Here is a 15,990-nt window from a genome sequence, read left to right as displayed (position 1 = left end):
AAATCATACTTCTAGTACACAAACATTATTCTGTACTGTTACGTAACAATTAGAAAAACATATCTGAGTGGAAGGAGGACTTTGATGTGTGAGACAATACCCCTCCTGATACCATCCGTGTCTGCAGCCAAACTTGGCGTGCTCACACGAGGCACTGATGCAGAATTTTCTCAGATCAGAGTTTTCACTTCATTGAACATCAGTGGGGAGTCCAGTACGACTGGTTTTACACCCTTTTTGAGACCTTTAATGGATCCACATCAGTGACTCAGCCACCAGACCATGAGGGAGTTTAGCACAGGACAGTGCTTCAGCGTCGTTTTGACGGGTTTGTGTTCGGGTGAGAGACAGAGAAGTTGTTTTGGGTTGTTACCTGCTCCATCCTGCAGGGTGGGGCAGTTGGGCCTGTCTCTGACTGGCAAGGTGTAGACCTCAGGGAGGGAGGGACATGACGACAGGCTGTCCTCCTGGATGGGACTGGAGCCTCCAGAGCATTCCTCCCCGTCTGCGTTGTCGAACTCCTGGTTGAGTCACAGTATAGAAAAACACCACACTGGTGTTATTAAAAAATATAAAATAAGCTGTCTCCTCATGACTCACTTCCTCCTACACCTGTTCGGACATGAAATACTTATGTTTGTTTACTGCATATGTCTGATCGGCATTCTGATGTTGTTGGGTTTTTTTTCTAGCTTATGTTTTATTTTTGTTGTTTTATTTTTTTTTTTTTTACCATGTTTGAAATAAAGATCTAACGACTATACAGTTTTACTTTTTCTTCCACAATTTAATTATATTTACTGTACACACAAACACACACACACACACACACACACACACACACACACACACACACACACACACACACACACAGACACAGACACACTGACTAAGTCTTATACAAAAAGATTCAATGTCCGAAAAGGAGTAGGAAGTCTAAAATTATTTATTGCTACCCCATCTCCCATATTCAAAAATTAACAAAATGTATCTATACATGCATTAACCTCTTCCTACACAGATTTATACATATGAAAATATATCATAGTTGTCGACACATATACACAAACACATTATTATTTACATATTATTCGACAGAACACCTGGTGCCTGAAAAAGCCCCTAATCATCCATATACTTTGTGAAAATGTTTTTGTTTGTCAGTTTGCAACTGCAAAAGATCAATAAACTTTAAAAAAATATACAACCTGAAAATCAGTTTGTAACTATCAAGGGCAGACAATGAGAAGGCAGCCACTCTGAACTAACAACGCCCCGCCTGCAGGCTCAACAGCACTGTCAGGTCAGGAGATGGAGGCTTAGTCAAGATTAGACTGAGAGATGATTATTGACCATTTCTACTTCATTAAATTGGAATTATTGACTCCTGACTCTGCTTCCATACCCAATCCTTAAGTCACATTTAACCCTTTGAAACCAGAGCAATTTGGCTTGATTTCTGTCAAAAACATGGGAAGAAGGCAATGAGCAATGAAAGAAGAAATGACCAAAAAATGCAAGAAATTAGTACAAAGTACAAGAAAATAACCTGAAAAAACAAAACAAAACAAAACAAAACAAAACAAAACAAAACAAAAAACAAAGCAAATGAGAAAGTAATACAAAGTAAATGACCCGGGAAAAAAAAATCTGTAACACAATTTAAAATATGTAATGATTATAATTACAGATGTAGTTCTTCCTTAGCTATTTTTCTTGTTCCCTGAACAATTTAAGAACAATAATAATAATTATATATATTTTTTGAACAAAACTGTAAATATTTGCAATAGTTATTGAGTTTTACACTACCTTTTTTCTTTTATCCCCAGATATCCTCCCTCTGCTTTTCCCAATAATTTTCTAAATCTACTAATTTCTTGCCATTTGTGGAACATTTATAACCAAGATGCTTATTCCTTTTTTCCCCCATGTTATGAAAGAAAATGCACCACTTTGCTTAAGATTCAAAGGTTTAAATACTTGTGAAAGGCATCTGAAAGCAGCACAAGAAAAGTGATGTTGCTCCAGGTTTCAAGGGGTTAAATAAAAATTATACCAGCATGCACAGAAGGTGTGGCAAAACTAAATAAGGCAGAGAGAGGTGAATAGATCTCTTACATGTTGAAGACTTACATTGAATCCCACTCCTCCTCTCTTGCAGCACAGGCAGGTCAGGAGCAGCAGGACAAAAGAGACGAGCCCCGAGCAGGAGATGAGGATGACGACGTAGGGTGGAGGAGAGAGGGACGCAGCCCTGGTCTGAGAAACTGAGAGAGGAAGAAAATACAAGGGAGGAACAGATTTAATGCAGAAATTCAGGGTGTTTGTGCTTCTATAAGGGGGACACACTGTTAGGTTTGAGTCAGTGACAAGGAAAAGAGAGACTTCACTGAATCAGAAAGATCTTGTTATAACAGGTGTTTTGTTTAGAGGGAAACCATTGGAGCGTTTTCTTAGCGGCAGGTTTGGGGACACAGTGGAGAACCCCAATGGACAGCTTGCATCAGGGGATTTGGGGAGGAAAAAAAGCAGGAAAAGAAGCTGAAGATAAAAAACGACTGTCTGAATCAGTAAAAGGAAAATAGAGACTGGAATTAAAGTTTGAAAGTAGGATAATATCCATTCCAGTAAGGACAAAAAGCACGGGGGGAAAGGGGAAATATCAGAAATGGCATTCCACTCAGGAAACACAGTTAAGAAGCAGGGGAAGGGTGGCTGGAGTTGTCATTTAGGTAAAAAAGGAGCGCTAATTGGGAAGGGTTTGGAAACTGGAAAAGAATTACTCAAATCAGGAAGGTTTACTACTCAGGTGAGAGAGGGAGGGATCGGGACATTTTGATATTTGTACCTCAACGTGGTCGATTGTGGGAAGTGAACCATCTGTAGAAAAGAAAAGGGGCAGGGCAGGGTGGTTAAATACCCTCAGGTGTTTTCTATATGGATTCATATAAAATACTGAAGCCAAAAAAAAATGCGTCAGACATATCACTTTTGACAGATGACAAGAGAGAGGAACAATGACACCGTGAAACAGTCAGGTGTTCAACTCACACTTAACACAACAAAGGACTTAAATATTACATATAAACGTTAAAGGTACAGTGTATAATATTTAGGGTAATATTGGCAGAAATGTAATATAATGTAAGTGTGTTTTCTTTAGTATATAATCACCTGAAAATAGGAATCATCAACACGTTCTCACTCGTCAAAAAGTGACGGTCGGTCAGTTGCCTTACACATCAACCTGCGATGTTGTAGTTATCCTTGCTGCACCAACCTATGACGTTACGGTGATGTCAACAAATGCACATGTGGTGGGATGACGTGGCACGGTCCCTATTCACACAACAGTGCAGACTGTCACGATGGTTGGGATTAGGCACGAAGTCACGGATGATTAGGTTTAGGCAAAAGAGGCACATGGTAAGGTGTTGTACATACACACACATACATCCACACGGGACACAAACTCACGCACGAAAGTTGGTTGTTTGTGGGACCCATCCTCCTCCTAACCCGCCCGTCCTTCTACGTGGTTACCCAACCGGGTCTCACTCCAAACTCAGAACGTCATAGGCTGACACGGCAAGGATACCTAAAACGTCATAGGTTGACATGGGAGGTCATTGACCAACCGTCACCATGTGACGACTTCGGAGGGAGACCATGTTGGAATCGTTGTGTTTTCGTTACCTTAGAACGAGCCATTTTGAACTACACAGGGAGTTGGTGGTTGGAGATCACCATGCTGCACAGCCATGTTTCTACAGTAGCCCAGAACAGAAAAACTGGGCACTGCTTCTATAGGGCCATGAGTGTTTTCACATTGTTCACTGTAGTTAGAAGCCCCTTTTACATGTGAATCTGCTTTATTCTGTGTGTTAACCAGTTTAAATCACTGGGTCCGTTTGTTTTGAAGAGGAAGAGACCTCTGTGGATAATTTGGCTCCCAGGAAAAACGTCCTTAACGTCTGGATCTTGAGGTATCAGAGAAGAAAGGTGAGCATGTATTAACAGGTGTTTAGCCAGTGGCCCCTCTGATGAAGAGCACGTTGCTGGAAACGTCACCTGGGTGGGAGCAGAATCCCGTAAGCAGACTTGCAATCTGCAAGCTTCACTGCCACTAAATGCTCCTAAATGTTACACACTTCTCCCTGTATAAAACGAAGGACTTAAATATCAAATACAAACATTAAAGTTCCACTGTGTAGGATTTATTGGCATTTAGCGGAAAGGTTGCAGAACCGAAACCTGCGTGTAGGAGAAACACGGCTGCTGACACAAAAAGGTCAATGGCCCTATCTAGTGCCAGTGTTTAATTTGTCCGTTCTGGGCCACTGTAGAAACAACATGGCAGACTCTATGGAGGAGGACCCGCTGTGAATGTAGATATAAAAAGTTCATTCTAAAGCCTGATTTATAGTAGGGCGGTCGAGAATTTCAATGAGTGTTGTTCGACAGAAATTATAGCCTTATGTGACGTTTATAATTCTTGCTTCGTCCAGAGGTTTCAGTCATAAAAACAAAGTCATAAAAAAATTTGCTCTGTGGTGGATTAAATATTTGAAAGAAAATGAAAAAAATTGGGCTAAAAAGAACCAGCTTAGCTAGACGTGGTTGAGCGGTCTTTTGGAGCAGTCACAGGCACTCGTATCGGAGAGAAAAAATAAGAAGGAAAGTAAGAAAAAACGCCAATGCGTTTCAGCACAGTGGCCTTCGTCAGGGTGTTGTGATCCTGCACAGGTGTGCTAGGATATAAATAGAGGTAAATTTCCTTGTTGTGTTGTCACATGACATCTTGCATCATGTGATGGTGTAATTTTGGTAGTATGTGTAATGTGTCTAGTGCAAAAATAGCAAATTAATTGAAAACAGAAAAAGAAAAAATATGCAATGGCAAAAAATAAGTTTATATAAAGGGTTTAAAATTAATTTCCCCATTCAGGCCTGGAAAAGTTATGGCATTGAGTCTGAAAATCCAGTAGTTTTCTCTCTGGAGAAGTTTTTTGACACTTTTACCAACACTATTCTCCAGCCAGTTTGTTTTGTTACATTATATCATCTCTATCAATAAGTATTTCCTTCTGAAACGCTTGTTTTGTATCTGCATATTTGTGCTCCTAATCTGTATTTTGATAATGACGGTATTTGATAAAATTTTTAAAATCGGTGAGTTAATTAAAGAGGAAGTTATTTAAAACTTAAAAGACATCAGGAGTCAAGAAAAGATGTTCAGTGTGTCCACTGAGCCAAACAAGGGAGCTTCAGGGTGAATATGCTTTGGTCCAGGCCACGGACAATGAGATGCACTTTCGTTATTTTCCAATGACTACAAACTGTGGTGATGATCTGGCCCTATTGCTCACACCAGGACACACAAAACTTCAGCAGATGTGTCAGAGAAGCTCACCATGACTATTAAAATACACTGCGCGACCAAATATGACAGCGTCTGCAACACAACACGAATTCTCAAAGTGTACGACAAGAGAGGAATTTGTGTTGAGCAGCATTCTTCAAAAAAGTGTCGAGTGTCCAACCATAAATCAGGCTCAATCAAAACACAATTTTTCTTCGTTTCAGGTAATTATAAAATAATAAAAACATAGTAATGAACATTATATGCCACTTCTGCCAACAGATGCCCCTAAATCCTACACACTGTACCTTTAATATTCAAACCATACCTTAGCCTATTTTTCTAAGTGTGTGTAAACAAAGCAGCATTTTTTACAGTATATTACCTAACATTAGCAAAGTATTAAGTAGAAATTTTTACCACGTGTTCTCTTGAAACAAACCTTTACAGCTATGTTCGCTGATATTAAAATAAATCACACACATTAAAACGTACTACATCACAATTTGAAACAACTATAAGCATTTGAAATAATAAAAAGGCATTGGGGGGGGAAATAACCCAGAGAGTACATAAACACTGATTTTAGAACCATGCCTTCAAAAATGTTATGTTATATCAGTCTGTGCTATCTTAAAAATATCCCAATTTCATTCTGTGTAACTCATACTAATCCAAAAATACATTCATTCGCAAGGTCATGATATTGTAAACACTGCATACATATATTTTAAAGTATATTTAATAATTAACCAGTGTAATAAATATTGTTTAAAAAAAAATTAGAAAAATAGAAAGAGAATCAGCATTCAGCTAGAAAATCCTCAAGTGATGTGAAGATAAATATGTAGGCTTCGTTTCAGTTATTTTGTCAGGTTTTCTTGTTTACAAAAAGTTGCAATAGGATTTTTTACACATCCTGCACAAAGGTAGCCTAAGTAAAGATATACCCAGCACATAAAGCTAGCTTTGTATCAAAGTATGGGCCAGTCTGTTGCTAATTAAAACAATATTTGTACTCTGGATTGCAACAAATTGTAGGTAATGCATCCTGCATAAGTTTTAGCCCATGCAACAGAGAGAAATAAAGCTAATTGTTGATCAGAGGCTAAACATGACAACTAAATGACCCTTTTTGGCAGTGTGATCTCCTATACATGCACCACGCAACATATGACTGGTGTCTCTGACCCTGATGCACAATTCCTGTGCAGTGCTATTCTTTCATCTTTCCCTAGACAGATGTCCAGACAGACACTGCATATAAATAGGAACCTAACACAGGGCCTTTTCCACCAGCCCCGGTGCCAGCAGCTCTTATCAAAACAATACACCACAATACAATGACTGCACACATTACACAAACACAACACTCTGCCAGATCTTGGGGGAAGAAGGCATATTCAGATTGAGGAAAATAAAGATGCCAGCACTGGTTAATAATCTCCAGTGCCAAGCGGAGGCTATTTATAGACTAAATATCTCGCACTGCTATTCGTACAGTATATATGCTGTTTTTAAATGCCATCGATGTGAGGCCCGAGACCTACCTAATATTTTCATCACTGCATGCAAATATGGTACCCTCCCCATCACCAAATCAGCCCCGCTGCTGTTTTCATTAAGTCAGCCACGTACTGCAATAATAATTCGCATTATGTCTCAGTCATACTGGCTGATAATATTGTACAGAGGCCTTTTCAGAACTGACTACATCCCCCCTCTTTTCTCCAGCATCACTGACAGCTTTTCAAACCCCCCTCCTCCTCCTCCTCCTCCTCCTCCGACTCCGCTCACCTTCCCTCTGCGGGGCTCCGAGCGCTCTCTCCGGGCTGAAGTACGACATGATCCCCGCCAGCGCCACCATCACCCAGCAGTGTGGCCGCATCGTCGCCGCGTCCGGAGCAACAACAACACCATCCGAGCGACGCTGCCGACTGTCGGTATCGGTGTCCTCCTCTCTCCCGTCACCCCCGCCACGGTCTGTGCCGTCTCCGGGCTCACGCTGTCTGTGTCTCCCCCCCTTCTCCGCTTTTCTCCTAATAATAAAGAGCGTCTCCTTGCCTTCCTTGTTGTGCTCTCTCCCCCCTCTCCTCCTCCTCCTCCTTTCTCCTCCTCCTCCCCCTTGCTCTAATCCGCAATTAAACACGGTGTGTGAGATGCTCTATTGTGCATCAGTCCACCGCGCTGCACAGACATTACTGCTGAAAACAACCACCCGCTATTTCTCCTGTTACACACACTCACATATATATATATAATTATTTCTCTCTCCCCTCAGTGTTGGAGGGTTGTCTGTGTTTTTCTCCTCCGCCAGCCTACGTCAGACACACACGGCGCGCATTGTCATGGTCCAGCTTGATCATCATAATGCTGCCCAGAGAAGAAGAAGAAGAAAAAAATCTGTGATAATATTCCCACAGGGAGGTTATGGGGTGTATGTGGGGCTCTGTAGTGGGTTTCTATTGATCTCATATTGAATTTTTAAGCTTTTAAAACATCATTTTAGTATTCATTTGAGGACTTTGGGGTGTGATGTGATTCTCTTATTATAAATAAAAAAGAATAAAATAAAATAAAAAATAAACAACTTAATTGACCGCACCTTTAAAGAGTGCAAGCCCACTTTATCAGTAAAAAACACAATTTAAAACAAAAAACACTTTCTGTAGGGATATTAATTAAATTTATTTCCTGTAATAAGGCGTAAATGGTCATAATGGGGGAGACTGGGTGCAACTGTAACAATTTTATGGTTTTGCCATCATTTACTCAAAAATCTATTTGGATAGTTTTTATGTACATAACTTGCATCTGTGTCCTACTTTTTAACAGATGATGATGATAGGGTAACAGTGAGACTACATATTGTACTTGTAGTATTGATGATGTTGATGATGATGATGACAGGGTGACGGTAGCAGTACATACTGTACCTGTGTGCTCTACTGCATCGACCTTTATGGCGCCGGTCCTGATGCTGCATTATTATGTCATTTCTGACGATGCTGTATACTACATTGGAAATGGTTTCCATTGTTGTCATATTTAACTATGAAGTTGTGGTGGACACTTATTGATCTGCTCCTGTGGAGCTTGTTTGTGCACAGGTTCAACTCCCACTGTGTACAGCTTAATGCCAATTGCTGTATGTTTCTGTATCATATTGTTTGTGCTTTCTGTGTTTTTATTGTGTATTTAACACTTGCTGCTACACAAACTGCCCTCTAGGACAAATAATAAAATTGAATTGTCATCAATTGTGTTACGGTACTTTTTCCACCGAAATTAGCAAATTTATGCAGGTTTTTAGAAAGCAGAAAAACACATAGCAATAATAACACAATAGCCAATAAGACTCCTTTTACATTTCCAGCAAACCAGAGCCGTGTACACAGTTCTGGATCTCTCAATACCGTCAATATGGATATTGACGGTATTTTGTGGGGGCAAAACACTGATGCCATGATGTGCCAGCAAAACGATGAAAATTTGGGCATCCAGCTGAATGTCAAACTTCCATCACTGCCGATCAAAGTCGATCGGAGCAGGAGCTAATAAGATCCCCTGTCGGACTGAATGCAGATTATTACCTATTAAATACAAAAGCAAGATGTTAGTGGGCGTTAATGAGGTTTCTGTCCACTGGCAAAAGGCTTCAGAGTCGCAATACTGATTAAAATACTAAAAGTCAAAATGTTACATCTGCCTCGGCCTGTAGGGGCAATCATAACAGCATATGTAGCATCTTCATGTAAATACCAAGGGCCACAATAACATCCCAAAAATGAGTCAGGGATCATCACAGACCAAGTGCAAAATGAGTTTCATAATCTTGCTAATTTCTGATTAAGGCAAACTGAAATGTTCCAATTGTCTTCCCTATACGAAAAACATGTTTAACCCTCTGACTAAAAAGTAAGATGTTGTGTACAAGTCATCGGTAATTTGTCACTTTGTTAGGTACACTAAACCAAAATGAATACAGTCTTATACATCAGCCCTGCAATAAATGACAAGTTATAATATTTAGTTTTTGGTTAAAAGTGCTAATTCAACGTTATGGCCACTTTTGGAGGTTTCTGAACAAAACAGAATTTCAGGCTGAGAGTATTTTTACGTGTATTTGTAAAATAATTTTAATGAAAAAAGCTGTGTCAGTCTTTTTGCTGCTCACTGATGGCGGGATATGGCGTATGCCTTTTTTTAACAGCAGACCTTTTGACTTGTCAGAGTAAAAATAAAATACACAGGTGTTACCATTAACATTATTATGGTTTCTCTCTTTTTTGAGTGTCCCTTTGAATCATGACAGTGAGCCAGCATGCACAATGTCAGGACCCTAAAATCGCAGCATAATGGCATTAGACGCACATTAATTTTATTATGTGCACCTGTAACCTTTTCCTGCTTTGACATGTCAAATGTTAAATTAAATGCAAAAATGTTCAGTTTACAAAGATCAGACAACAGCACATGAAATAAGGATTCGGGGACTTTTTTACTTCCAGAAAAATATAAATAAACCTTAAACAGTCTTTTTTATCCACAGCACTTACAGCTGGCATGTACTGTATGATCTCACGTAGAGCTGCAAATTAAGTTTTTGTAAATTATTGACTGATCAGCTGAATATTTTCAAAATAAGTAGATAAAATATTTTGTCAATACAATGTCACAAAACAGTGAAAATGTTTGTTAGAATTTCCTAGAGCACAAGTTGACATCTTCAAATTATTTGATAGATCCGAAACTACAAAAAAAAATCTGTTTCAAATATAAAATGTGGAAACGGACTATGGTTTGCAATTAAGCTTTAAAATAATCAATTTTCCATCAACTTATTGATTCAGCTACTCGAACTGTTAGGCTGCATTTTCATCATTTCGCCACTGAAAGACTGTTGTTAATTTTTCTACCATCATACAATATTTTTGAATTTTTTCGGTAATATATGAATGATTCGAACAGTTGTTCACAGCATGTTTTCTTTGCTGAGAGCTCGACCTTGAAGCCCCCTGTGATGACAACCATCTGCCCTGCTGACGTGATCATGAGCGAACCACTGCGGGGTTTAATGGTAACTATGGCCGAATCTGACCTCTGACTCTGTGGGTGAACAAATTAAATAGAAAGTGGCCGACAAGCTGCAGCTTTATTAACGAACCGACCACGACCAGGTTACTAATATGTTCTTTATGTGGCTCTGAAGCCGCTCTGACACACTTTCCACGTTACCGTCTTTCCTCTTTTTCCATTTGCTTTATCTGACTCTGGTCACAATGTTTATCCACTAACACCAATAAAGACGGTTCATGATTTTAGTATTTCATCTCTCCAGCTCTCTCGATCCCGTCTTTGGCGCTTTCGAGCAAGTTCAGGAAAGTACGCACTGTTGTACGGCCTCTCCCTCTCATTCACCTCCTTCCCCGCCTCCTTCCCTTTGCCGTTCCTCTGGTCGAGCAGGGCCTGGGCTCGCCTCCTTTCTTCAGCCTCCCTCTGCAGGCGCTCAGCGCGTAACCTTTCTATGGAGCTGGAAAAGACACGAAAGACAGATTTTTTTTTTTACATCTCTCCATAAGAATATTCACATCATCACATTTGATTCATATTATGACATTTGCTGCCTGCAAATAGAGCTGTGTTTACCGTGATCACAAAAACCTTGTTACTGGAAATTTTCACAACTTGTGACATGTTTGCTGACATTTTCAGAAACAGTAGAAGTCATAGAAGTGAATTCTTCAAGGGAATTTAAGTTAATATACTGCAATTTTAGTTGGTTTTCTTCATAATTTTACAATTTGTCTGTGGAAAACGTGGATACTCCCCACGGCGTCACCTTATTTCCACGTCATTATGCCTCTATGTTTCTTGAATTATGTTATCCACTTGAAAGTTTGTTAAATCGAAAGACTTGGCGGCTTCTAGATGCCAACAGTAGCGTCCATGTTGCCGTTGCCCAGCAGCAATCTTCTCATATCTTAAACATTTAAACACCAATCATACCATGTGCATGACCTCACATGTTGTAACCACATGCTCATGATTTCCATTTCAAGGCAGCGGCACACACGCCAGGTTATCTTAATTATATAGCTTAAATAGCTGTGTCCCCTCGCTTCCAGTCTTTATGTTAACCTAAGCTAACTTTCTGCTATTTCAAACAAACAAAATGTTGAATTACACATTTAAAACTGGAGAACTTAACAGCCAACACTGAAAAATCACGTACCCCACATCTAAATATTCTGAGTGATCGGGCTGAAATCAATCTACCAAATTAAATGGTCATATTCAATACTTCAAGATAAACTACAGCTGGTCACTATATTAATATTATATCAGTACTGTGATATGAAACTAGATATCATAGATTTTTTGGATACTGTAGTGGTCAGTGTTGTCTTTTCTTCATTTTAAAGGCTGCATTACAATAAATTAGCCGTTTTATTATTTGCCTTTACTTACGTCATTATTATATCCACATTACTGGTGATTATTTATTAAATGTCTTATTGTGTTAATATTTTGTGAAAGCACCAATAGTCAAAGATTATTTTATATTAGTTATTATAACATTATAAGTTAAAATATTTGATTTTACCTCTCTCCACTGCTTATCTTCATCCCTTTGTCTCTTTTTTCCTTTTTCTTGCTGCTGTGGTGTTTTCGGTCCTTTATAGCCAGCGCTTTCTTCATATCCTTCAACGGGTCTAAACTATCTTTCAATCTGCGATCTTTCTTCTCTCTCTCCTCTTCACTGATTCCCTTCCTCTTTTCTTTTTCTCTCCTCTCCTCTTTTTCCTTCCTCTCTTCTTTATCCTTGCCAGTCTTCATGTACCACGGAGTGACTTCAGACCCTGGTTGAGGTCCGAGAGACACCAGCAAGCCGATGGCTCGTTCCTGCTTCTCCTGAGCAAAAAAAAAGAGGGAAACCGACAGTAATTAAAATGTGTCGTACGGTAACATCAGTGCCGAAAGATGCCAAATGTATAAAAGGGCAAACTAGTAAAATGATTCACTTTTTAGGCTAAACTCTTGTCTGAGATTTGATTATAAACCTGGATCACATCCTTACATTTTAACATTTTGCCCTGAAATAGCGGTTTGGCGTCTCCTGTGGTTTTATTTATCTACCTCTCTGTCTGCATTAGTATTTCCTCATTCTCACACTCCATCTGTTTACACTGCTTGTATGCATAATGTGCCTGGACGGCATCCAGGATATATCTTGCTTTGTGATCACAACAAGAGACTGACCGCTTCCACCGAGTACAAATATCTGATTCAGTATGCTATCATCAGACATGTCTGAATGGTGAATGTTGTCCAGACTGTTACCTAAACATCTCAGTGGACCACAACAGTAAAACTGTTTATTCCAAATGTCGCCATCACAACTTCACTCCCGGTGTTACAATAATGTCAATTTCACAGGAAAAAACAGCACAAGATCAATTTGTGTTTGATTGTTTATACCAGAAGGTCGCCTGCTCACGTTAGTTCATAGACGACCTTTGAGTGAAACGGTAAATCTACACTAAACCAAGCCGGGCACCGGGACGAAGCGTCTGACGCGGCTGTTAAAAATTGCGAGGTGGGATGTTTTTTTCAGAACTTAATATGGAGTTACATTTGTCTTATTATTATTTGTGTGAACATAACAACAACCCATATGTTGATGTGTAATCTGTAAATATAAAACACCCTCCAGAAATACCAAAAAAAAATTTGTAAATTCAAAAAACTACTTTCAAATAAAACAGATCTGCAAATACACTAAGAAAATCAAAACATGTAAAAAAAAAAAAAAGAAAGATTCTGTGTGCATAACATGCAAATGTCCAGCTGTTGAATTGAGAGTGATTAAAAACTGGATTCACAATTACTTGTGTGAAAGTTGGAAATGTTAGTAAGATATTCGCAAATATTTTCCATTTATTTCTAAATGAATTACATGTGTTGTACAGATTTTTTTCTGAATTTGTTTGTGTATTTCCAGATCCGTTTCATATTTGCAACATTTTTTTTGACTTTAGGTTTTTTTTTTGTATTCGGGAAGATACATTTACAGATTACACATTAACACACACATCGTTGATTTGTTATACAAATAATATTAAAACAAATCCATCTCCACAATTTAACCATGCGACAGCCTTAGAAAGGCCAAATAACAACAAAATAGGGATTTTTTACATTAACATTAACATTTTTTTGACCTTCTAAATGATTCTGTCAAAATCAGCAGGTCTAATCTGTTTGCCGCTTGACGCTCTCTTGTGAAAACTGAATGTAACTTTTTCAAGGTTTACTTATTCATGTCACGATAGGGCTGAGCAATATGGCTGTAGAATAATGTCACAGTATTTTTAGGCTATATCGCCACACACAATATTTATCTTGATATTTTGAAATCTCCTCTTAACTAATGTAAAAAATCATTAAATTAACCAAAGTTACAAATAAAGTAGCTACTGTCATAAAATAAAGTTACAGAAACTACCGTTATAATAAAGTTGAATAAAATACTGTTATAATAATAAAGTTTAAAGTTAAATTAAATATTTTTATGGTTCAGTAATGCTTTCCAGCTCCTCCGTGTTTGTTTGTTTTGGTGCCGTGCATTGTGTAGACGTCCCCCTCGGCCACGTGGACAGATGCAGAGCATTATTAGCTAAAGTAAACGAAATAAATGATAGAGCATGATATAAAATGATCAATGTTTTTTTATCCTCAGACGACATATTTTGTCATATTACACAGCCCTATGTCACGATAAATCTAATCTTTAAGAATAATAAATTAGAGATGTAAAAATAATGATAAATCTTATCTTTAATATGTCTACCTTGTGCCTTGTATAATAATATATACATTACTTCTATATTGTTCAATTTAAGCATCTTTGTGATTGAGACATGTGACATGAGAAGCAGCACTGTCACCTTTTCATCCCTCTTTTCTTTGAGATATTCCTCGTTCCCCTTCTTCTCTGAGGAGTCCTCCAGGGGAAAAAGATTGAGATGCTCCAGAGCTCCACTCTGTTCACCATCATCCTCATCGTGCTTCCTCTCTCCTGCTGAAGAAAGAGCAGCTCGAGCTTTCCTTCTCAGATATTCTGTACGAGCCTGCGGAGAGGAAGAGTCGTTATTCCAAAATAACTTTATCAAAAATAATAAAGCCTTCTTCATAATGTATCATATCATATTTCACAGACTGGAATAAATCTCCTTCTGCTTCAGTTATTGATTTACTCTAACTAAAGTTTCAATGATGAAGCTTTTCATTCTTGCTTGTGTTATTTCACAAAAAGACAATACCACAGTAAAGAGTACATCTGTATAGTAATAGTAGGATGCATTGGAAGTAAAAAGATATCACGAAGACTAAGTTTGCTAGAGGCGTAGTACTGATTTTCAAAGGTACATATTATAGTCCTTTAATGATTATTTTGTAAATATTACTAATGACAGCATAGTAATACTGTTATTATAATAAACAACATATATGTCATATAATTCAGCACTATAATATTTTAACTCTACATGGTCAGGTCCAAGTCTGCAGCCAAATATTTAACTGCTTCTGCAATTTAGTAAGTGCTTCCTAAAACACAATTGCATAAGCAGTTTATAGTAAATAATATTAATTTAAATGTGCAAGAAATTAAATAAAAACTAAACATAGACTTTTCATTATGATTCATTCTTCTGTGAGGCTATCTCATGTTGTCAGGCATCTCATCTCGATGAAGGCAGAGGGGAAATAAGGTGAGTTAAGTATGTAATGCTGTCAAAGAGTTGTGCAACACAAAGATAAAAAACAACAACAATCATTCACCTCACATATTAACACAAGGCTGCTAACGCTAAATGTGAATTGGGAGTTTAAATGATTAGTCGGGATATATCGTGATTGATCAGGAACTACTCTCTTCACTCTCTGCGGCCACTGACGCATCAGCATCAACAACACATGCTCACCTCTTGCTCTGCACGCTCCACGCGACGTTTGGCCTCGCGCTCCTCCTCTGCGGCTTGGGCTTCGTCCCTCCGCACGCGAGCGACGTTATCTTTGTTGCGCACGTGCCAGCTCTTCTTCGGTAGAATGTTCATTGTTGCCTTGGAGACTGTTGCTACTGTACGTTAGCTGTTAGCTAGCTAGCTAATTAGGCTAGCTCCGACTGAAGTGGGACTAAGCACGGTCGAAACACTCAATTTGTTCATAAAACCCAACGCTTTTTGCAAGAGGAAGTTGAGAAATGAGTAGAGATGAAAAAATATCCAAATATGAACGCAGAAATACGGAAACCCCACCGTTATGGTGCTGCTTTAAATGTCAGTTGGCTTCCATTTCTGTAGTTTGGCTAATGTTAGCACAGGTCTGCTACTTTCCAACTAAACACTACACTTTAACGACTCAGCCTCGAGCACACACACTTAACTTGCTTTCTCACAACAAAATCATCATTTTAACAAGTAAAAAAATGTAATAAAAATACTGTCACCGACTTGCTGGAAGAAGAGTTGCTCTTGCTGCTGGCTGCAGTGACCCACAGGAACACCTTCATGCAAACAGGAAGTAAACATTAACACACGTTTGCAACACCACACTTTAAA

At 38.6% G+C, this 15,990-nt stretch overlaps 2 protein-coding genes across 3 annotated transcripts in view; both read right to left on the bottom strand.

The window, feature by feature from the left end:
* The window catches only part of lmtk3 (lemur tail kinase 3), a 32,825-nt gene extending 24,962 nt beyond the window's left edge, over positions 1-7,863 (bottom strand). Inside the window, exons 1-3 of one of the 2 annotated variants that reach the window (XM_042490584.2) lie at positions 7,163-7,863; positions 2,122-2,270; positions 374-521 (exon numbers count right to left, since the gene is read on the bottom strand). In XM_042490584.2, coding sequence (XP_042346518.2) covers positions 374-521; positions 2,122-2,270; positions 7,163-7,253 — 388 coding nt within the window. In that variant the 5' untranslated portion in view covers positions 7,254-7,863. The remainder of the gene's footprint in view (positions 1-373; positions 522-2,121; positions 2,271-7,162) is intronic. The other variant, XM_042490583.2, reaches the window with a different exon arrangement.
* Positions 7,864-9,847: 1,984 nt separating this feature from the next.
* On the bottom strand, positions 9,848-15,946 carry leng1 (leukocyte receptor cluster (LRC) member 1). Its single transcript, XM_042490105.2, has 4 exons — positions 15,355-15,946; positions 14,317-14,499; positions 11,973-12,280; positions 9,848-10,898 (listed from the first exon to the last, which is right to left on the bottom strand). The coding sequence occupies exons 1-4, from the start codon at positions 15,484-15,486 to the stop codon at positions 10,679-10,681; spliced, it is 843 nt and encodes a 280-aa protein (XP_042346039.1). The 5' UTR covers positions 15,487-15,946; the 3' UTR covers positions 9,848-10,678.
* Positions 15,947-15,990: the final 44 nt, after the last annotated feature.

Source organism: Plectropomus leopardus, chromosome 11 (assembly GCF_026936395.1).
Source record: "Plectropomus leopardus strain MGB_pleo_1.0 chromosome 11, ASM2693639v1, whole genome shotgun sequence".
Classification (NCBI taxonomy): Eukaryota; Metazoa; Chordata; class Actinopteri; order Perciformes; family Serranidae; genus Plectropomus; species Plectropomus leopardus.
This window is presented reverse-complemented; position numbering and strand designations above follow the sequence as displayed.